Raw genomic sequence first — 22,067 nt, 5'->3', positions numbered from 1 at the left:
CCGGACCAGACAGATTGGGCCAGGCGCCCTTCCCAAAACACACCAGGAGCCGGGATTAGGGATCCAGATCCCCATCCCCAAACAGACAACGGGCTTCTCCATTCACGTTTTTTACTAAAGCACCCACACAAGTTTCTGTGCAATGTACAAACACGAGCCGGTCCTGGGGCTACTGCCTTCTCTCTGAGAGGCGGGGTGGGGCTGAAACCCAACTGATCCAAGCCCCATCCGCCCCCATGCAAAGCCCAACCCCAAGATCCCAGGCAGCGACACAGCACCCCCTCTGGTCCCCTCCTGGGGCTGCTCCTCAGCAGGGGGTGCCCCAGAGTTTGCCCCCTACAATGTTGAGTGAAAAAGGTTTCCCCTCCCCTGGGAGTGTGGGGGATCCTCAGGTCTGAGAATTCCCCCTGGAAGCGACATTGCCCCCTAGTCATACCTCCCATTCTTCTAGGCCCTAGGGGACTCAAGGAGGGGAAACTGAGGCACAGAGAGGTGGAGTGACCTGGCCCAGGCCACTCGGCGAGGCAGTGCAGGGGCTGCCCAACCCTGACAGTGAGGGGGGCTGAACTGGGGAGGGATGAGCAGGAGGGGTTGACCCCAGAGACAGCCACCCTTGAGGGGCCTGCCCAGGATGGAAGCTCCCCCAAAGTAGGTTCTGAAACTTCCAAGTGCAGCTAGGGGGTGCCTACTGAAGACCTTCAGAAAACAGAGCCCACAGTCTCAGTCCTGGGGGATCCACCACAGAGCAGCTGCCAGCCAGGCTGTAGGTCAGTCCTCTGACAGGCAATCCTTGGCACTGGGAGCCTCTGTCCACTGGTGTCATCCCCGAGGAGGCCACGAAGGGGGCCGCCCAATGTCCACTGTGATATTGGTGAAGAGTGGTTGCCGAGACACCTCTAAGACCTGGTACCGCACTGACCCGATGCCGTCCCGCTTCATGGTCAGCTTCGTGTTTTGAATCTTGGTAAACCTAGACAGGATAGAAGTAGGTCTAGATCAGGGCTCAGCACCGAACCAGGTAGGGATCACTGGGGCCAAGGCTCACGCCCTCCTGGCTTCTTCCTGGGGTGACTCAGTTCTCCTCGCTACCCCCTCCACCTGCCTGGAGCCCTCTGGCTCTTGCAACAACCCTCAAAACAGAGATCGCACCCCCTTCAGTCCAGAATCATGACACGCTCACCAATTTTTCTCTCATTGCAGACCTAGACACAGGGTACCCCACAGACACCTCAAGTACAATGTGTCCTGTAGTGTATGCATCATCTCTACTCCTCACACCCACCATCTCTGTGCCACCTTCTCTATTCCTCATCCTATAATCACGCCTTCACCATCTATCGAGCAGTCCCCGTGTGCCAGGCCCTCTCTAAGCACCAAGGTCACAGCCACGAACAGAGTTGCAAAGTCCTTCCTCTCATGGCAAGTCTATACCACTAGGGCAGACAAGTAATAGACAAGGAAGACACCAAGAGTACTGAGGGAGACAGCAGAGGAAAATGGCAGGCAGGATGACTGCCGTGGAAGGGGTGGGTGTGGGCCATCAAGCTGACAGCACAGGAAGAGCTTTCCAGGCAGAGGTAAAAGCACAGGCTGACCCTAAACTGAAAAGAAGAATTTGCACAGCAGAGTGGCAAGAGCTCAACGGGCCAAGGAGAAAACCCAGAGTAAGATTAGCTGGGAGGTTACAGCATGTATGGGCAGGCCTCTGTAAGTCAGAGGAAACAGCTTTTTATTCTGTGAGTAAAAAAACACTGAGGGTTCAGGTTACCATTTTTCTAAACCTGAAACCTGAACCCTGTATAAGAGACTGCAAAAGAGACATAGGCATTTAGAACAGTCTCTGGGACTCTGTGGGAGAGGGTGAGGGTGGAGTGATTGGAGAGAGTGGAATTGTAGCATGTATATTATCATAAGTGACCAGTCCAGGTTCGATGCATAAATTTTCCTCTGTTCAAAAAAAAAAAAAAAAAAACACTGAGAGATTTTTAGCCCAGTCTGGGAAAGGGAGGGCCAGGGAACATGAACTACAAAGAGGCTGCACTAGTGCACAGGTAAAGGGAAAGGTGGCCTGGCTCAGATACCGTCCAGGGGTGGCACGTATAAGAGCTGCTGATGGTCCAGATATGTAGGGCGAGAGAATAGTCCAGGAGAACTCCTAGATCTGAGGCTAAAGCAACCAGCTAGATGAAACCAGCATCCACAGAGTTCCTTAAGCCAGAAACATCTTGCTATCTTGGCCATGCAGATATCACTAACCAAGGATGGCACCTAGACATGGCCCCTGGCCTCTGCTTCTAGAGCCCCGCTACCACCCTCATCCCAACTGTTTTGATCCTCTCCATCCTTCTTGGCTCAGTTCAGATCCCTCTCTGGAGCCAGCCCAACACTGAGTGCTCCTCCTCAGATACCCCAAAGCCCCTCTTCTCCCAGCCTGTCGTCCCTTCCCTACTCACCATAGTTTTTAACTTAACTGCTTTTTCAGCAGCTCCCTGGATGCCCAGTACTTCATGCTTCTGCCAAATACCAACCCTACTCAGTACGGCCACCTCCCTCCCCACTGACACCCTGGCTTCAGAGAACATCCTACTGGTCTGGCATGCCAGTTTCACATGCAGCATACCCGCTGGGCTCCACTGATTCCTTTGAGCCTCGTCTACTTTCCTCCTGCTCCACTCAGCAGCTCTGCCAGTCCTTCACCTTCTTCAAACTCAAAGGGTGATCCTTCCAAACCCAAATGTGGTCCCGTCCCTTCCCCCACATGAAAGCCCTTCCATGACTCCCCAGCACCCCTGGGACAAAACAAACTCCCAACCTGAGATCAGCAGTGACCCCCCTGCTGTCACTCCCAGCCTTCAAAATGTAATAATGAAGAGTTTCAGGCTCTCAGCGTGTACAATGGACGTACACATTCCAGACTCCTACACATCTGATTCCTTTTATCCAGACTAGCCTCCTCCTTCAGCCTGGTGAATACAGTACTATACCCAAGGTAGGTGTGTGACAAATATTTGTAGAATGAATAACTCTTTTCAAACTCCAGTTTACCATCACCTCCTCCAGGAATACTCCACGCTCCAGTACTTTGGCCACCTGATGTGAACAGCTGACTCATTGGAAAAGACCCTGATGCCGGGAAAGAATAAAGGCAGAAGTAGAAGAGGGTGACAGAGGATGAGATGGTTGGATGGCATCACCGACTCAATGGACATGAACTCGGGCAAACTCCAGGAGACAGTGAAGGACGGGGAAGCCTGGCATGCTGCAGTCTATGGGGTCATGAAGAGTCGGACACAACTTGGCAACTGAACAACAACCACCTCCAGGAAGCCGCCCACCATCACTCCCTCTTCTGCCAGGACAGCACCTTGCCCTGATCACCCTGTGCTGTATCTGCTGGTCTCCCTCCCTAGACTGAACTTCACACAAGCCCAGCAGGGATTAGGTCTGATCCCCTAACACGCCTCCTGCCCTCCACCACCCATCTCACATGCCCTCAGGCATTTCTCCCAGCCACCATTAAGACACCAATGTGGCTTCCTCCTCAGAGACCAGCCACCTATTCAGTCTCAGAGGGCTGAGCAGTGTCTTTCCACTCCCGCCACCCCACACTGCTCGGGGCAATCTCTGTTGGGTTCCTAGGCCCCAGAGCTGAGCCCTACGCCTGCTGTCTCTTGTCCTATCTGTTCAGGCTAGAGTGAGGTCTGTGAGGGCCCAAGAGTTACTCAGTGACAATTCGAGCCCCAACTTTAAATTTCAGTCACTTGTGGAATCAGGCCAGGGGTGAGAGTTGAGCTGGGGACTAAGGACCAGGGGTGGGGGTTCCGGGAGTCATCTCAGGAGTCAAGGGTCAGAGGCCTTGGGATCACCTCTGGGGATCAGCAGCACTGGGATATCACCTGTACGGGGTAAGGGGCCAGGACGGCTGGGTTGAGGGTGCTGGGGGTCACCTTTGAGGGTTGGGCTCGTTATGCTTGTCCCGGTCGTGCTTGATCATTCGGTAGCGGCCTATGCGGATGTCTGGACGTGAGATCTTCATCCCAGCCAGGGAGATCCTGGGGTCAGGGACAGCCGGGCTGGAGTGGGCACCAGGAAGGGCGAAGAGCCCCGCCCAGTGTGTGCCCACCATCCCCACCCCATCGACTCCCCACCCCATCCCCACTCACCGGTTGAAGATGTCGTCATCCTCACCACCCCAGCCCCAGTACTCGTTGGGGAAGCCATTGATTCTCAGGAACTGGGATTTATTCAGGCCCGACACACCTCCGAAGTAGCCAGCATAGGGCAGCCTGGGGCACGGAAGACATGCGTCAACGAAGGGCCTGAGGGGATTCCAGAGAGAGGTCTGGCAACAAGCCGGGGAATGTGGATGGGAGCGATGGCCGGAGCGAGAAGGGGAGGCCTGGGTCCAGCAGAGAAGGGAGCCCTCACCGGAAGCCAAATTTGTCCATGGCAATGGCAAAGTGGCGGGGCTGGTCCCCACAGCGGTACAGGTTGCGGTCATCCATGGGGACCAGGTCCACATCACTGAAGATGAAGCAGTTGTAGGTGGAGTCCTCCTTGAGCGCCTCTAGGAATCCCACGTTGAGCAGCTTGGCCCGGTTGAAGGTGTCCTCACCATGCTGGGGTTGGTAGAGGAGAGAGGTCGGCTCTGGGCCACTTCACCCCTGTCCAGAGTGGCCCCTGCTGACCCAGCGCTTCCCGTCAACTCATCCTCCGCTGGGGCCTCCAGACTCTTGGGATCAAATCCAGCTCTTTATCCTAGACCTAGCTTTGCAAAGCCTTTTAGAATTTGGCTCCATCTCCTCTCTGGCCGATGACCTCAGACCCTCGAAGCCCAGCTATGCACATTTCTCCACCACCCCAGAACATGCCAGACTCTTTCCTGCCTCCAGGCCTCAGTGTGAGCAGTTGCCCCTGTCTGCAATGCTCCCCTTCTCCACTGCTCAAATTCATGTCTGGAAAGCCCTCTGTTAGCAAACCTCCCCACCCCAGTATAATTACTCATTCCCTCTCCTGTACTTCACTTACGCCAGGTCCATTCAAATGGTTACAATTTAGGGCTCTCGTTTCATTCGTTCCTTCAATCATGCCCCTCGGCCCTGTCCTTGGTGCCAGGCATCTTCTCTGTGCCAGTGAGGATCTTAAAGATGAGTGGCCCTGAGCACACTGCTTCCCTACTGAGCATGTTATGGAGTAAAATGAACAAAGAATGTCCCCAGATGGCCAGCATCTAAGATGCAGAGACCATGGGGACTGAGTCACCTGCCCCCTTTGGCTCTTGTAGATCCACATCCAACTCCCTGGGCAGCCTCTGGGACCAGGCTCAATTCACTTGTCTCCCCAACAAAATGAGAGGCAGAGTGAGCTTGGAGTCCCCCAATAAATGGGGCTGTGGGACCAGGTCTCCTTGAGGTTGGCCTCCTGGCCATTCAGCCCTTCTGGCCAGAGGAAGGAGGGTTTCATGGAAGGAGCTGGCTGGCCCCTGAAGTCACTGCTCCAACCCATGATCTCCAGACTGGAGCCAGAGAGGCTCCTGGTCTTCAAGTAGGCTCTCCTGGAAGGAGAGGAGGAGTAGCCCTTCCTCCCTACCAGCCAACCTGGGCCCAAGAGGGCAAGAGCTGCTCCCCTGGACCCTGAACGGCTCAGCCCCACCTGCTCTCTTTCCTCCTTGCCCTGAACCTTCTCTCCCACCTGCCCTTGCAGCAATGGTCCATTTTCTCCGTCTGCACTCCTTTCTAACCTCTCTCACCACCCCGGAGCCCTAGGTTTCTCCCACAGGGCTCATAAACCGCCCATTTCTCTCGCATCCAAAGAAAGCCCTTCCTTTAGACCCCGCCCTACCTTTTGCCTTCCCTTCTCAGCAGAGTTTTTTTTTTTTTTTTTTTTAATAAAGAGTTGTCTCCAATTGGCTACTTGCTTTTTGTCAGATCTGATTCCTTCTGCAACCCACTGCAATCTGCTTCCGCCCCCACCATGCCCCTGAAATGGCTCTCGCTGGGCCCACCTTGTTGCTAAATCCACTGGACGCTTCTCGGTCTACATCCTTCCTTACTCCCCCAGCAGCGCTCACGCAGCTGCCACACTGCCTTCTTGACGCTTGTTCCTGGGTGCTGGGACACCAAGTTCTCTTGGGTCTCGAAACTTTCTGGCCAACCCTCGCAGCCTCTGTGGTCTTTCTCTACCCATTCCTTACATGCTGGCTTTCCCCTCTCAGCTCCCGGGCCCCACCCCAGGCAGGCTGGACATGGCTGGTTTTAGGGACCATCTATATCCTGGTGGCTCCCAGATCCCTCTCCACTTCAGACTTCACTCCAAGGTCAGTCTGTTTGTCCAAATGCCTGCTGACCACTCCTCTTATACTTCCCCAGGCACTCAAATTCATCACATGCCAAAAAGACACATTCTCCCGCAGACCCGGCCCAGATCCTGTGTTCCCATCTCACCGGCGCAACCATACACAGGGCCGGCAGTCAAGACAGAGAGCCTCAACGTGTCCTGGCAGCTCCCTTTACTCTCAGGAACTTGTATCCCATCTCTCCTGTCATCCGCGTGACTCCAGCCCAACTCGCAGGCACATTCACCACCTCCACCCTGAACACAGCAGCCTCTTCCCAACCAGGCGCCCTACCTCCCGGCTCCCCTTCCATCCCATCGTCCATGTGCAATCAGAGCAATCTTTCTAATAAGCACTCATACACACTACCCTCTCCCTACAACCTCACATGGGAACTCCCCTGGTGGTCCAGTGGTTAAGAATCTGCCCTCCAGTGTAGGGGACATGGGTTTGATCCCTGGTTGGGGTGAAGATCCCACATGCCATGGGGATCCCAACTAAGCCTGTGCACTGCAGCTACTGAGCCCACACGCTCTAGAGCCCACACCATAACTAAAGAGCCTTTTACCCCCAGTGAAGACCCAGCATAGCCAAAAAAAAAAAAACCCACACAATGGTGCCCCATCACTTTCACGCTGGAATCCAACTGCCTGAGATGCCTCCTAGGACCCTTGTGGATGTGGCCTCCATTAGCCCTTCCAACCTCATCTCTGCTACCCACCCTGCATGTGGGACCTCTCTCCTCAGCTGACAGTTCCTGAACATATGAGACCAGTTCTCTCACTGGGGCCTCCTCTGTCCCTCTGCCTAGAATGCTTGCCTTCCCCAGACCCTCCACCAGCTGATGCCTATTTGTCCCTCAAGACCTGTCTCAATGGTCGCTTCCCCACCCTGGGGTTAAACCGGGCCGCTTGGTGGCTCCATAGCTCCCTGCTCCTACTTCAGTCACACACCACCGTCCTAGAGTCTAAAGGGATCCAAGTTCAAGTCTGGGAATTCTCTGTGGGGAGGAGGGCCTATATCAGACCTTCTCCAGGCTGCAGCAGCCAGCCCCAGCCAGGCCCATGGGAGCAGGCTTGAAGCCTGAGCTGAATTCCTGGATCTCAGCTGTGCTCAGCACTTGGCCCTAAGGCAGTCTTGATCCCTCTTTCAGGTCTAACTCTTGCTCTGCTCAGGGCCCTCAATATCTCATAGCCAGTGTACCCTAAGTCACCGCCACCATGGGGCGGGGCCTACCAAAGGTAAACAATGGCACTCACCCACAACAGAGGCGACGCACACCTGGCCGTGTGTCCACTACCATTAACACGTATGCAACCCCCTGAAGGCACATGCAAACCCACACACGCAAGCAGTGACATACACGGACCCCCACGTGTGCATCGCACGTCCACACAACTATTCAGGCACCCACGAATGCCCCAGCCCCACAGATGCACCAAGAGGCACGTGGGCCCCTCACCCACGGGTGCTCGTGGGCTCCCCGTGGCCGGTGACCAGCCTGGAGGTGGCAGCTGCACACCTGGTTGATGACATAGATGCCATAGCGTAGTCGCTGTCGCCTGAGGATGGGATGCAGATAGTGGAGCCAGTAGCGTAGGTGGTGCTCCCGGTGTCGGAAGGGGATGATGACTGCCACCGTCTGGGCTGGGGTGCAGTCAGGCGGCGTATAGCGGCCACCGAGGAGGACACCTGGGTTCTCCCTCTGCACCCGCTCCAGGGGCATGGGTGAGGTGAACTCAATCAGCAGTCGGCCCACTGTAGGCAGGACAGGGGCAGGAATTAGGTCTTCGTCGGAACCCAAGGACGCCAGCCCCGTCCCTCTACCTGGGGTAGGCCAGGGAATCCCGGGAATAGCTCTCTACCAACACACAATACTGGTGGCGCCCCCGGGGGTCAAGACTCCACTCCCCAAGACCTCGGCCCACCCCTAGAGGCAAGCCCCATCCCGCAGGCTCACCAAGGCCGGGCGGCGAGTCAGGACAGGGTGGCAGGACAGGAGCCGTGGGGCCGGGCCGGGCGCTGGGAGCCTCTGGGGGCCCGGAGCTGGGGGCAGTGGCGTTTGGCCGAGAGCAGTTGGTGCTGCTGCTGGCAGCTGGGTGGAGGGCACGGGAGGGGCCGCGTGCACTGAAGCGGCTGAAGAAGGCCAAGTGCTGGGCGTAGACGTCAAAGTAGAGGATGACGGCCACCAGAAAGTGCAGCAGGCAGAGAAGGAGCACGGCCTTGCAGACGCGCTCCAGCGTCCCCCCCAGCAGTCTGCTCATCCCGCAGGCGGCCGCCGGCCCGCCCAATGGGCCCGGGCATCCGGCTGCCGGCCTGAGCAGGGGTGGGAGAGAGACACACCCAGCAGGTCAGGCCACAGAGGCAAGGCCACCCACCCACCTCCTGTGCACCAATCACATTCTTAGACGTGCATCCTCACACTTACCTGCTCCCACCCCTTGACTTAAATTCCACCTGTAAATACACACACACGGTCCCTGGCAACTCACTCCTCATGCATCTTCACACACTTGAGTGCTAACCCGCACGCGCTTTCCTTCCTCATCCTCACGGACACATACATACATGCAGACCCTCACCTACCCTCACGCTTGGCTAAGTGTCCTTCTTACCCAACTTCACACCCTCCCCCACACCATGGATCATGGGCACATGAACTCTGATCACACCAGCTCATATCTGAACACAGAAACACACTTATGTACAGACCCACATGGGTTCTCTGTGCCCCAGAGAACAAACATCCACAGGCCAGCATCCTCAACCCAGGAGTCCTGGTCCAAGGAAAGGAGAGCATTTACTGAGTATTTACCATGCCAGAGCACTTGGTACTCAAGACTTCATTTAGTCCTCCTGGAACATGGGGGTGGACAGTGATTTCTTTGGTCAGATCCCAGTGGCGAGTAGGCCAGGCCACCTGGGAGCAGGCTGGGAAGTGGCCCTCAGCGTGCAGGTGGCCCAAATTTGAACAAGATGTTTATGGGATCACTTCCCTCTGGAGCAAGAGGTGAAAAGACAGGATGGGGCCCAGGACACCCCTCCCATAAGACCTCAAGGATTGGTTCTGATTCCCAGAAAGGGAAATGCTTGGGCCCTGGAGACAGCATGTCAGGAGAGGGTTTAGCCTGGGCTAAACCCATGGCTCTAACTGGGGGGTCTCACAGCAGTAACACTTCTGGGGCACTTCTGGCAGTGCTTCAGAGAGCAAGCTGAGTCTCCCTCACACTGGAGCTGCACTCAGATACACTGAGAACTACATAAAGAGTCACAGACACGCCTGGGTGACACTAACAATAATGCACCGAGTCACCCACTCACAAACAAAGCCGCGCTCCTGGACTGACAGTCACACAGACAGGCTCCCTGGCAGCTCACAACACCCCGACCCACGTGCAAACACTCCCGCCACTCCCTCCGGGTCAGGGGTTTTGGGTCAGGCTGCCGGTCAGGCTGCGAGGTGAGTTTGGGCGGGGCTGGAAGGCTGAGTGGCCTGAACACGTGGCACCCCTGGACCGGGAAGCAGCGAAGACTGGGTGGGTGTGGAGCCTGGGGGGGAGGGGGCTTGGAGGAGAGGATGTGGGTTGGGGGCCGAGGCAAAGGGGCGACGTAAGTGGAGCGCCTCCCCACGCCACGAGGCCGGGGTGAGCGAGGACAATAAGGGAGGCTGGCTGGGGGCGGGCAGAGGAGCCCGAGGGGGACGCGGGGAGCCGAGGGATGGGGGTAGGGCGGGGTGACGCCAGGCCGGGGTCTGGCCGCCAGCGCCTCTCACCGGGTCCTGGGCGGGGATCTCGGGGCCGCGCTCGGGACGCCCCTCGCCGGGCCGGGTCTGGAATCTCGGGGCCCTGGGCTGGGGTCCGCGAGCGCCCCCCTCTCACCCAGCGCTCGGGGCTCAGCAGGGGGCGCCGCTCCGGCTCCGGCTGGATTCCGGGCTCCGGCGGCTGCGGTCGGCTCCGTTCCCCATGGCCCGGCCCCGCCGCCTTCCTCCTCCCGGTCAGCGGCCCCCGCGGCCCCAGGCCGCCTCCCGCCGCCGCCGCCGCGGGCCATGGAGCCGAGCCGCCCCGGGGGCAGGGCGGGGCCGGGCGGCCGGGCAGACCCACGGACCCGCCGACCGACGGACCACAGCGCCGCCGCCTCCCTCCCGCGCTACGGCGCCTCGGAGGGGCAGGCCCGGCCGGCGCGCCCGCGCGCGCGTCCCCGCCGCCAGCGCGCCCGTACCCGCCGCGCGCCTCCGCGCCCGCCCCTGCTGGCCGCCGAGCGCGGCCGCGCAGCGAGGGTACCCAGGACCAGGGAGGGGCGGGAGAAATTGATCAGACTCATCCAAGGGCTCCGAACTGAGGAAGGTGTGGATGGGTCAAACCCGTTTTGGAAGAATGGGGTCTGGTCTGGGTTGGAGCGCGAACCCAGTCAAACAAGGGCACCTGGAAGTTCGGCAGGGAGGTCAAAAATTTGTTGGCTCTTCGCTGGGAGCCGAATCAAAAGGTCCACCAGTGGAAAGGGCTTCTAGTTGGGCAGGACGCTTAAAGGTGTGAACCGAAGTGTGTGTGGCAGGGGCTTCTAGGGGAACAGGAGTTTGGGTAAGAGGTTGGACAGGCATGGGAAGAGCTGGGCACAGCCCTGGGAACGTGGGATCAAACTAATTACTGGCATGGCATGCTGCAGGGATGAATACAGATAAATGAAAGGGTTCCAAGACCCCAGAGGAAGAGATGGTGGATGCCCAAGGGGAGAACCAGGTAATAAATGCAGTCAACTGGGGCTGAGCTGACCAGAGCCCTGAGGGCATGGGGATGGTCACCTCCTCCCACAATCAAGCAAGGGGCCCACATCCCCAGACTCGCTCCTTCAGTAAAAAGGGTTAGAGCTACAGAGGCCTCAGCCCAGCACCATTCCCTTCCCACCCAGGAGCCAGTGCCATCCTGAGCAGAGACAGCATATATGAACTGGAAAGCTAGAGGCTGGCATGAAGTAAAGAGGCCTACAGGTCTTTTTACCCTTCTTCTGTGAAAGGTGGTGGCGAAGGAATGCAAAAGCAGCAGCACTGACCCAGACCGATACCACGTTTATTTCACAAACACTGGGAAGACAAGGTGGAGGTGGGACACAGGTGCAAAGCTACACAGTCATCTGCAGCCCACTCCCCACACTGAGGATCCAGCCAGGCAGAGCCTCCAAGTCGACAGGCAGCACGAAGTGAGTGTAGGGAGGGCCCTGAACACCAAGCCCCCTGAAAGCCTAAGGGGCACAGCTCCAGCTGTCCCGGGGAAAACCACAAATAAATAAGAGTGGGGCACGGCCCCACCCACACAGACCATCTAATCACCCATCTTCACTCTGGAGGTCTGCAAAAGAAAAAAAGGAGAAATCAGGCAGGGACAAAAATATTGATTAGACAATGACATGACAGAAGGTGAGACCCATGGCAGGATAGCCAGACCACAACCAGCGGATGAATGGACCACGATGGACATGCTGTGACAAACACAGTGAACAGGGACACAGACACAACTGCAAGGTGCGATGGAGAGAAGTGGCATATGGACGCGCCAGTCTCTTAAGAGTCACCTCAGTCAGGCGCCCACAGTCACACGCTCAAGATCCTCAGGCTGATCCTTAACCACACTTACACACTGTCAGACACACAAGATACACACAGCTCAGACATGCTGTCCAACTGACAATACAGTCAAACACCAAGACAGACCACAACAGACAAGATCCCAACCTGGTCTAGACTTCAAAGACACAGAGGAACAGAAAAAACAACAGAATAGGAAAAGAGAGACCAAATCTTTCGTATATAGAAACAACGTAACAGATAAAAAATGATGTTATCAGTGATACCATGTTGAAGACAGAAATAAATGGAAAGCTTCAAAAGGGAAAACCAGAAGGTGGGAAGGAGGCAGCAAAAGCTGTTCAGGGGTTTTATGGTTACAGATGTAGAAGGGAGCACTGTGGCTCCTCCGGAAGAAGGGTGAGAATGGGTTGGGGACAAGGACAGAGGCTCCCAAGGGGGATTCAGCACCTGAAGGATTGCAACAATGACCCCAAAAAGGCCGATGGCACTGCCAAAGATCTCCACGATGAGAATCTTTACAAAGAGGCTGGGGTTCTGTGCATCAGCCAAGGCGGCTCCACTGCCCACGATGCCCACGCAGACTCCACAGAAGAGGTTAGACAGGCCCACTGTGAGGCCAGCCCCAAACATGGAGTAACCTGGAGGGATGGAAAGGGAGCACCGATATCAAACCAGACACAGGGGAAAATGAAGGCAAGGATTCAACACGGACTAAAGGGACCAACCACCACCCCAACTTTGCAAAGCAGGCCAAAGAATATCAAAATGAAGAGTCTAAGCTGGCGTGTGCGCTGGAGGGGGAATCATCTGCAAAGCCCCAGTTTTCTGCCTTCACACACCCACCTACCTGCATGGTAGTTTCGATGGCCAATAGCCTTGGGGTCAGTAGCACTGAAAGGCTGAGAGAGGCAGAGAAACAATCAGAAACCATTCCCTACTCCACTCCCCCTCCCCCACCAAGCAACATAAAACACACTGGAATTGATACCCACCCCACCAAGTCTTCCATACCTCAGCCATGTTGCTAATGACAATTGCCATGATGATGCCGTAGATGGCTACAGCCTCACAGAAGATGATGCTGGTAATGGGGGATTGGGGGGCGAAGAGGAGAAAGAGATGAGAAAGAAACCAACCTTCCTCCCTGGAGAGTCTCCAACCACCTCCCCCGCACTGACATCCCACTCCATGAGGAGGTCGGTCAGGAGCAGCATGTAACGCAGGTCAAATACACAGGCAGCTCCCACTTGGTTCTGACAACCCTACAAGGGTCCTACACTTACCTGACCAGGTTCTTGGTCTTGATCCTGGGGGCCTTCACCCCTCCTCCAATGATGGAAGAGCCAGTGATATAAATGCCCCTGATGGACAAATAAGAAACCAAAGAGTGGAGCCCAAACTTGTCATTGCCCCCAAGATGACTAAGAACCCAATGACACCCCCTACTATGATTCAGTCCCTCCCCTGTCTCATGACCCCAACACTCACCATGCTGCCCCAACCACAGACAAGGAGATAGCTAGGCCAATGCCCAGGTTTGACCACATGAAGGGGGAAGTCTCTGTCAGGAACCTGGTGTGCACACAGAGAGAAAGACAGTTCAGTCCTTATGGAGAAGTGGGCACAAAATCCACCCCGACCCCACTCCAACCCCGCCAGTCCTGGATGCTGAAACAAAACACTTCATATTTCCCAATGGTCCACACCCCAGACAGCTGGGGGGGGGCAGGTGGGGAGGGAAGGAGTTCAGATCAGAGAGGGCAGGTGTCAAAGAATCTCCTAGGGGAAACCTCTCCCTTACCATGCCACATCGAAGCGGAAGCCCAAGTCAAAAATGGTGTAGCAGATTCCTACAGCAATGAGAAAAATGGGGTTAGGGGCCTGCTCTCTAGACAGAAGCTCCACAACGTAGGCAAGAATTTGCTGCCCAGCAGACGGGCCAGCTTCCCAAAGGTCTGCATACACCTAAGTCAAGAGAGAGTCCTTTGGCTCTCCCCCAAATGAAAGCAGAGCTGCCTATACAGATTCCTCTGCTCAGGCCTCCATTTTCTGCCATTCTCTCAAGAACCTATCTCCCTCTGTGACACCATCTCCCAGACGGAGACCCGTCAAGGGGAGCCACCAGGAGGCCTGAATACCCTGGAGGAGGGGAGGGAGCAATAGCTCGGGCCAGGCCCCACCAGATGCAGCCGGCCCAGTCTCAGCCGCTGTTTACTCAACACGCTGTGGGTGTGGGGGGAGGGCAAAACGACCGGAAAAAGAGGAACTGGAGCAACCGGCTCGCGACCCAAGAAGGCCCGTCAGGAGCAAGACAGGGAGGGCGCGGGAAGCCGGGGAACGGAGCCCAGTGACAGAAGGGGACCAGGGCTGCGATCGCTCGCGGTCCCCACCGAGCCCCGCCCGAGGTCCCCTCAAGAAGCTGCAGATACGAGCCTCCTCTGACAGGGTTACGGGCCCAGACAGACGCGAGGCAAGTCCAGGAGCCTGAGGTATTGGAACTCGCGTCAGGACCTAATATTCCCAACACTCCACCTCCCCGCTGGGCTCCAGCAGGGTCAGCTCGGCCCGAAGCCGTCCCCGCCCTCCAGGGCCCCGCCTCACCCACGACGAGCAGGCAGGCCCAGAAGGCCACGAAGACCCCGGAGTAGAGCAGCACTAGCCCCGTCATGGCGGCAAAGACGGCGGGACGCGGGTCGTGGTGGGGCCTGAGCTCAAACCGCGTCCCTTCGTCCGCCGTCCGCCCCGCAGCCCGTCGGCCCGCCCCGCCGTGTCACCTGACTGATCCACGTGACCCGCAGGCGTCACGTGACTCTACGTCGGGCCCGGCGCTCAGTCGCCGGCGGTCCAGGAATTTGGCGACGCCGGAATTGCAGGCGCAGAGGATTGTGGTGATTGTAGTCTCGCAGCCCGAAACCTTTCTTGCCGAATACCTCGATCGTTGCCTGGCCAGTCCATCTAGGGTCGGGCCGCGCCCGCTTGTTGTACGCCCGGACACTCCACCCAGCTCCTGCCCACCAGCCCTGCTTTCCACCCGAGCCTGCTCACCGCCGCCCTAGCTTAGTCTCCAAGCCAGTGCTGATCCCACGGGCCTCCCCGCTGACCGTCCCACCCAGCTCGCGAGGGCGTCTGCTCCGTCCCTCACTGAGCTCATGCTGTTTTCTCTGCCTGAAGCACGTTTCTTCGTGCTCACCCCAAGATCGGCCAACACCTAATGATCTTAAGACACATTCTTGCAGGAAGCTTTCCTTAGCCAGAGGCAGGAGAGTGCACCCGCTCTAGGGTCTCCTGCCACCCTGGCGATTCTTACATAACTTCAATAAGATCATGCCACTCTCTAAATACCTCGGTGGCTCCCCTTTCCTTCACAATAAAAACCATGGTCCTTATAATGGTCTACCAGGCCTCTTACTCTGATTGCGTTGCCTAATAGTTTCTTACTAACTCCCTCCTCTGCCTGCCCTGTTGTTGTTCAGTCACTAAGTCCTGACTCTTTGCGACCCCATGGACTACAGCACACCAGGCTTCCTTGTCCTTCACTATCTCCCAGAATTTGCTCAAACTCATATCCACTGAGTCGATGATGCCATCATCCAACCAGCTCATCCTCTGTTGTACCCTTCTCCTCTTGCCCTCAATCTTTCCCAGCATCAGGGTCTTTTCCAATGGCTGCACTGGCCTCCTGGCTATTTCTTGAACACAGTCGTACCCTCAACGCATTGCACTTGTTCCCTCAGCTTCTTCTAATTGTTCACATGGTTCACTCAAAACGTCAGTCTTTGCTCACCTTCAAAAAGTCTTCTTTGATCATCCTGTTTAATACTGTAGCCCCTTCTCTTACACTCCTTCCCTGCTTTATGTTGCTCCATAGCCTTTATCACCATTCTGCATACTGTTCTGATTGTCTTCTCCACCACAAAAATGTAAGCAACCGTGAAAGGATTCACTGCTGATTTCTAGTGCTTGGCACACCCCGGGTGTTCAATCCATATTTGTAGAATACACGACTGGTGCCCACCTTGTCCCAGTTACCACGATCAGTTTACAGAACTGCCTCTACCAATAGACTATGCAATCCCTGAGGGCAGAAATCACAACACCCTAACAGTGGTAGTCAGTCAGTTGTTTCTGATTCTTTGTGACCCTTGGACTGCAGCCCGCCAGGCTTCCCTGTCCATGGAATTCTCCAGGCAAGAATACTGGTATGAGTAGCCATTCCCTTCTCCAGGGGAATCTTCCCAACCTAGGGATCAAACCCAGGTTTCCTGAATCGAAGGCAGATTCTTTATCATCAGAGCCACAGGGGCACAATGCCAATATGACGAGATTTGCAGCAAATGCAGGGAACTAAGGTGAGTCACTTTCACTTCACCCCTCTAAACCCTTAGGATCTAGCAATTCCACTTTGCTTTGAGTACCCACAATGATGGTCTATGCCAGTGTGTTTGAGCATGGTGTACCGTTTGTCCAAATATCCTTTTCACTCCATTACTTCTGATTTTTTTCTTTTTTTCCTTCAAGAGATCCAGCTGAGGTAACACCCTCTCTGAGAAGCCTCTTCTGGGCTCCAGCTGCCCCTGGGGACTTCCTTCTTCATAAAGAATACTGCTTCAGTTCAGTTCAGTCGCTCAGTCATGTCTGACTCTTTGCAACCCCATGTATCACAGCACGCCAGGCCTCCCTGTCCATCACCAACTCCCGGAGTTCACTCAAACTCATGTCCATAGAGTCGGTGATGTAACTGCCTTTTTAGCTGCCTCTCTTCCCAGCTACACTGTGAGGACAGGACTCCTATCAAATATAATTCAGATCTCAACCCACAGGACCTGTGCAGGACTTGCAGTATTTGATGAATAAAAAGAAAACAAGGAGAAAAATTATCTGGTTTATTCAACTTTCTGTGACCTCCCTGAGAAACAAATTGGGTCAGTGTAGACCAGCAGTGCCCAACAGAACTTTCTGCAGTGATAGAAATGTCTTGGAGCTGTGCTGTCCTCTCATGTGGCTGAGTACTGAAATATGATTAGTGTGACTGAGAAACTGAGCTTTTAATCTTAGTTCAAATTTATGTTTGACAACCACATGTATTGTGTAGCTAAGTGTAGCCACTGATTCTCAACTGGGGATGCTTTTGCCCCCATAGGGGACATCTGTCAACATGTGGAGACATTTCTGTTTATCATAATTAGAGAAGGGTATGCTACTGGCACCTACTGGGCAGAAACCAGAGATGATGCTAAACATCCTATAATGCACAAGACAGCCCATCACAAACATTTATCTGGCCCAAAACATCAACAGTGCCAAGGTTGAAAAACCGTGGTCTAAAACATCTAGCACCTGCCTTTGAAAAAGGCAGACCCTCAACTGCAGAGCAGGAACTTGGATTGGCCAGAGGTCTTGGGTTGCTCCCAGGAGAACAGACGGCCCAGAGGCTTCAGGGAAGACCTAAAACTGTTCCCTTGTCAGTCAAACAACAGACCTTTACCAAGCCAGTATGGGCTAAGCTTTGTGCCAGTGCCAGAACAGGACAAGACAAGACAGAGCTGGAGCTTGTCCTCAGTGAGGGGCTGCCTCAGTGAGAGGCTCCTTCAAGGATCCTGGCAGAAGAGTGAGGTTGGTGCAGGAAGCACTAAAGGTCTTAAGTCCACCTGTGGCTCTGGTCCCACATGGTATCAGCTATTTCCCTCATCCTCGTAGGCGATGGCAATTCCTCGTCTTCCGCTTACAGCTCCCGTCACCGGCGTCTGACCCAGGCGGGGCTGCAGTCCTTTCCAGCTCCGGGAACTAAGGAATGAGGCTGCAGAGGGAGGGGGCTGAGGCTGAATGAGCTGAACAGGGGGGAAGGGTTCAGATGGGAGTTGAGATCTGCCACACTCACCTGCAGGGCTGCTCTCAGCCAGCTCCAGCTGGGGCTTTGGGGTCAGGGCTGAGCACCCAGGATCATCTGATGGCTTCCAGGCAGGTGGGGGTCGGAGGTCCCCAGTAATGAGTGACACATCTGGGGCATCCCACAGCTCTGAGTCAGGTGGAGGGAGGGGCACGTGGAAGGGAGAGCCTGGGAGGGAGGGGAAAAAATGATTCATATTGGCCCCCCAACTTCATGCCCCAAGTGTTTCTAGCTTAGGCAGTGCCCCCACCACTCACCAGGCAATAAGTCCGCATAATGTGTGAGGTGGGGAGCCAGGCCTGGAGGTGGCCATGCAGGGTTGCAGGCAGCCTCCAGCTCACATGGTGCTAATACAGGCCTGAAGAAGCTGCCAGAAGGCTGGGGGGCTAGGGTACCCAGAGGACAGGCCAACAGCACAAAGACGTCCACCTCAGGGAAGTTGGCAAGCTTGGCAGGCGTGGGTCGCCCGAGGGCCAACACATAGCTACGCTTGCCAGCAGCCTGTGTCAAGTTCCGCAAGTGTGCCAGGGCCTCCTGGTGTCGGGCCACACCCAGCGTGCCCGCCAGCAGCCCCACCACACGGGCATCTCTGGCCCTCTCTACCAGATAGCGTCTACGTGCTCTTAGCCGCCCAGCCCGGACACCTTCATCCTGAGTCCGGCCTGTGTCTGGGCAGCAGGAGGAGAAGGGCTGCCCTGGTGCCCAGCCCAAAAGCAGCCGGCTTAGGTCTGGGTCAAGGTCAGGGTCAGAGATGGCCTCAGAGCCCCCCACATAGAAGGCACCATACTCTTCCAGACATCTCCCTGGAGCCAAAGGGAAGCGGCGCCCAAAACGCTCCAGGGGCTCAGGATTTGGATTGAGGGAGCCTGCTGGCAGGGGAAGAGCCAGGCTGGAGACAAGCAGGTCCAGGTACCGTGGGCGCAGAAGGGTGGCCAAGGCCTCTGGAAGAAGAAGGTGGTGTCAGGGTTGGAGCCTGGTAAAATGGGATCCCCCTCATCCCCAGGAGACTGAATGGGACCCAAAAAGAGAGGTTGGGGCCCAGCCCATGTTGAGAACTCCACAGGAGTGTACTGAAATGGAGAAATTAAGGCACAAACTGGTCAGCCCACCCTACCGACATGCACAAGCAAAACCCTCACCCAGGGCGTGGGCACAGGCTGGCTCACTGAGCAGCACCACAGGTGCTGTGGGGTCTGGGTTCTGGGCCTCAAAGGCCTTAGCGCAGAGCTCCAAGGCCACAGATCGCTGACCAAGGACGAAGGCCACGGGCAGTGGGCGGGCAGGAGGGCTTAAGCAGGCAGGGCCAAAATGTACAAGGGCCTGAGCTCCAGCTTGCTCAGCACCCAGTACATCCACACAGCAGCTGCAGGGGAGATACCATCATGAGAGAGGTTCTCACTGAGAAAATCATTGCTGTCATCAATGGAAAATATGGTCAGTGAAAAAACCATGTTATGAGAAGACGAGGTGGGAGCTGAGTTGGACGTTCAAGAGGAAGAGGACGTATGTTAACCTACAGCTGACACATGTTAATATATGGCAGAAACAAACACAATATTGTTCAGCAATTATCCTCCAATTAAAAATAAAATGAAAAGACAGTGTCACTAAGAAGAGCTAGTATCAGGAAAGGAATCATCATCATGAAGGAGAAACAAAGCTACTGAGGGCAGACACTGTCATAAAGGAGAAACACCATCAGCCCTGGATCCCTACCTCACCCTCGATACTCAAGCTCAAGTTCACACCTGCCATAGGCTGTGTCTCCCAGAATGAACATCTTCGACCCGGTAGCCTCCTCCAGTCGTGCTGCAACGGCCCCAGCATCTCCCAATAACTGGTCAGGGAACTGCAAGGCCACCTGTAAGCATGTACCATGGAGTCAGGAACAGTCTCTCCTGCACCGAAGGTGTCTTCAAGAGAAACCTTTCCGGGAGTCCCTATCTAACCTTCCAAGCCCCTCCACCCAGCGAAGCATCTCCCCCATTCCCAGCCTCACAAAATTACCCCAAGATCCCAATCCTCTGGCAGACCCATCCGCTCCCCAACATGCCCTTACCCGAAGACACCCCAGGTCGCGGACAAATCCAACGACTCGCTCCAGCTCGTACACTCGGTCCAGCTCGTCAAGAGGAGTGCGCAGCCCGGCAGAGCCTGCCTCTCGCTGCAGCGCCGCCTCCGCAGGGCTGCTGAAGGTAGACTCCATGAGGCACAGTTTGGGTGGCGGCAGGCAATGGGAACCTCCCTCCGTCAGCTTCAGGCCCCGCGTGCTCAAAAACAGCCCTCAAAGGGTCACAATCGATTGGTAGGGATGGTGGGCGGGGAGGCGCTGGGGAGTCAATCTGCCCTAAGCCCTTTAGCCACCTCCTCTCGCATGGCAACTCCTGTTTCTCCTCTTTACCACTACACATGGGCCTCCCCAGGAGACTACTTCCGGGTGTTTGAGGCGGGACTGACGGCAATTATACCCGTCTAAAACCTGCACGGCCAATCCCCGCCAAGCCACCCCGAGAACCAATGGTCGGCCTCCGAGCCTGAAGCCAATCGGAAGTGCCTCAGAGGAAGAGCGGAGCCTTGTGGGTGTTGTAGTTCTCCTGGCCCTCGTCTAAAGGCGCTGGTCTTCCGGTTCATGCCCCCTCAGACACACCGATTTCCTGAAAATAACTACGCCGGTTTGAGCAGTTCGTATCCGCCTACACTGTTAAGGACTTCCCGTGCACTCTATCACCTTGGGAGGTGGCATTGCATAATTTTTAAGTTAAGTACCAAACTGCCTTGGTTTGAATATTACGCTGTGCCACGTAACTACTTAAGTTCTTCAACGTCTTTATGACTGGTTTCCCCAGAAGGGGGTTGTAACAGTAGTACTTTTAATAGGATTGCGGGGGCAAATTAATTTCGATATAAAACTTCATAAAGCGGTCCTCTGCATAGCACACGTACTGAAATCATCCGCTATTATCCTCACAGCACTCTGTCGATTAGGCAAACATTGAGCACTTTTTGTTCACCAGGGACTCACATTTTGAGTTTAGTCTTTGGAGTAAGAGTTGTCCCATATTACATATGATGAAACTGTGATTCAAAGAGGCTAACTGCCTAATAAGACACAGCAAGTCAGTGACACAATCAGTATCAAACCCAGGTCTGATTTCAGAAACTGTTCTTTACACCCCTCATTCGTCCAGGTTTTATATATGTGTATAGCAAGGAGATCCAACCAGTCCATTCTAAAGGAGACCAATCCTGGGTGTTCATTGGAAGGACTGATGCTAAAGCTGAAACTCCAATACTTTGGCCACCTCATGCGACGAGTTGACTCACTGGAAAAGACTGATGCTAGGAAAGGTTGGGGGCGGGAGGAGATGGGGACGACAGAGAATGAGATGGCTGGATGGCATCACCGACTCTGTGGACATGAGTTTGAGTGAACTCCGGGAGTTGGTGATGGACAGGGAGGCCTGGCGTGCTGTGATTCATGGGGTTGCGGAGAGTCGGACACGACTGAGCGACTGAACTGAACTGAACATATATATATATATAATATCACATTTGGTCATGACCGGGAGGAAGACACCTGGGTGTCATGTTACAGAAGAAAAGGACAACATGTGAAACATCTCCACATACCCCAGGAGAAACGAAAAAATAAACAGGTGTGAATGGGGTGGAGGAGGGGTAAGGGAAAGAGGACAGAGGAACTTCAGGGAATGACATGAAAGGGAGGCTGGTGCCGGCTGGTGTGGGAAGAGACTGACAGGACAGGAGAAAGGCTGAGACAAACATGGGAGTAACCAGTTCTCCCGTCACCTCCAGGGAGACTCCGGCTCAAGCCTGGGAGGGAGGAAAACGCAGCCCTGCTCTTGCAATTTTACTGAGAGGGCTGGGGTGCCTGAGAGGCGCCGTGGAAGTATGGCTGAGACACAAAGGGAGAGAACCCTTTTAAGGGACCAGAGCAACAGCAGGCCAGGAGCTGTCCTTGGTCCTGACCAAGCCCTGCCCATCATGTCAGGTACCTCAGTGGTGGGGAGCTATGGGTTTGCAGACACTAGGGCTTGCCTTCCTCCTCCTCTGGGGGCCACCATTGCCTCCTCCCCCACAAACTCAGCCCTGCTTTCTATACCTCTCCTGAACCAAGTATAAGTTTGGGTGCCTCCAAAACCTCACACAAGAAACCCACCTTGGAATTCAAAGCTGCTCTCCATTTCTCCCCTCCCAAATAAGCCCAGCCTCACCTCACTTCCAGCCCAAGGCCCCAAGTCCTT

The 22,067-nt window shown here is 55.4% G+C and overlaps 3 protein-coding genes across 7 annotated transcripts; all 3 read right to left on the bottom strand.

The window, feature by feature from the left end:
- Positions 1-94: 94 nt before the first annotated feature.
- Positions 95-10,508, bottom strand: B4GALT2 (beta-1,4-galactosyltransferase 2). Of its 3 annotated transcripts, none has more exons than XM_055402036.2 (7): positions 10,107-10,506; positions 8,295-8,650; positions 7,857-8,092; positions 4,429-4,619; positions 4,164-4,286; positions 3,948-4,052; positions 95-970 (listed from the first exon to the last, which is right to left on the bottom strand). In XM_055402036.2, exons 1-7 carry the CDS (start codon positions 10,379-10,381, stop codon positions 820-822), a joined length of 1,437 nt encoding a protein of 478 aa, XP_055258011.2. In that variant the 5' UTR covers positions 10,382-10,506; the 3' UTR covers positions 95-819. The 3 variants fall into 3 exon arrangements, with proteins under 3 accessions (XP_055258011.2, XP_055258009.1, XP_088691354.1); XM_055402034.2 differs by having other exon boundaries at positions 10,213-10,348; XM_088835228.1 differs by lacking the exon at positions 3,948-4,052 and having other exon boundaries at positions 10,107-10,508.
- An 868-nt stretch (positions 10,509-11,376) lies between these two features.
- ATP6V0B (ATPase H+ transporting V0 subunit b) lies at positions 11,377-14,697 on the bottom strand. Its single transcript, XM_055403454.2, has 8 exons — positions 14,517-14,697; positions 13,717-13,765; positions 13,404-13,487; positions 13,199-13,276; positions 12,927-12,996; positions 12,763-12,814; positions 12,363-12,553; positions 11,377-11,676 (listed from the first exon to the last, which is right to left on the bottom strand). Exons 1-8 carry the CDS (start codon positions 14,581-14,583, stop codon positions 11,650-11,652), a joined length of 618 nt encoding a protein of 205 aa, XP_055259429.1. The 5' UTR covers positions 14,584-14,697; the 3' UTR covers positions 11,377-11,649.
- Positions 14,698-16,395: 1,698 nt separating this feature from the next.
- On the bottom strand, positions 16,396-20,252 carry DPH2 (diphthamide biosynthesis 2). Of its 3 annotated transcripts, XM_055403442.2 has the most exons (6): positions 19,862-20,143; positions 19,551-19,663; positions 18,942-19,165; positions 18,060-18,743; positions 17,794-17,970; positions 16,472-17,712 (listed from the first exon to the last, which is right to left on the bottom strand). In XM_055403442.2, exons 1-6 carry the CDS (start codon positions 20,006-20,008, stop codon positions 17,588-17,590), a joined length of 1,470 nt encoding a protein of 489 aa, XP_055259417.2. In that variant the 5' UTR covers positions 20,009-20,143; the 3' UTR covers positions 16,472-17,587. The 3 variants fall into 3 exon arrangements, with proteins under 3 accessions (XP_055259416.2, XP_088691352.1, XP_055259417.2); XM_055403441.2 differs by having other exon boundaries at positions 16,396-17,970; XM_088835226.1 differs by lacking the exon at positions 18,942-19,165 and having other exon boundaries at positions 16,398-17,712; positions 19,862-20,252.
- Positions 20,253-22,067: the final 1,815 nt, after the last annotated feature.

Source organism: Moschus berezovskii, chromosome 4, assembly GCF_049115385.1.
Source record: "Moschus berezovskii isolate FMDL1 chromosome 4, NW_MosBer_1.0, whole genome shotgun sequence".
Lineage (NCBI taxonomy): Eukaryota > Metazoa > Chordata > Mammalia > Artiodactyla > Moschidae > Moschus > Moschus berezovskii.
Note: the sequence above shows the minus strand (reverse complement) of the source record. Positions and strands in the feature narration are given on the sequence as shown.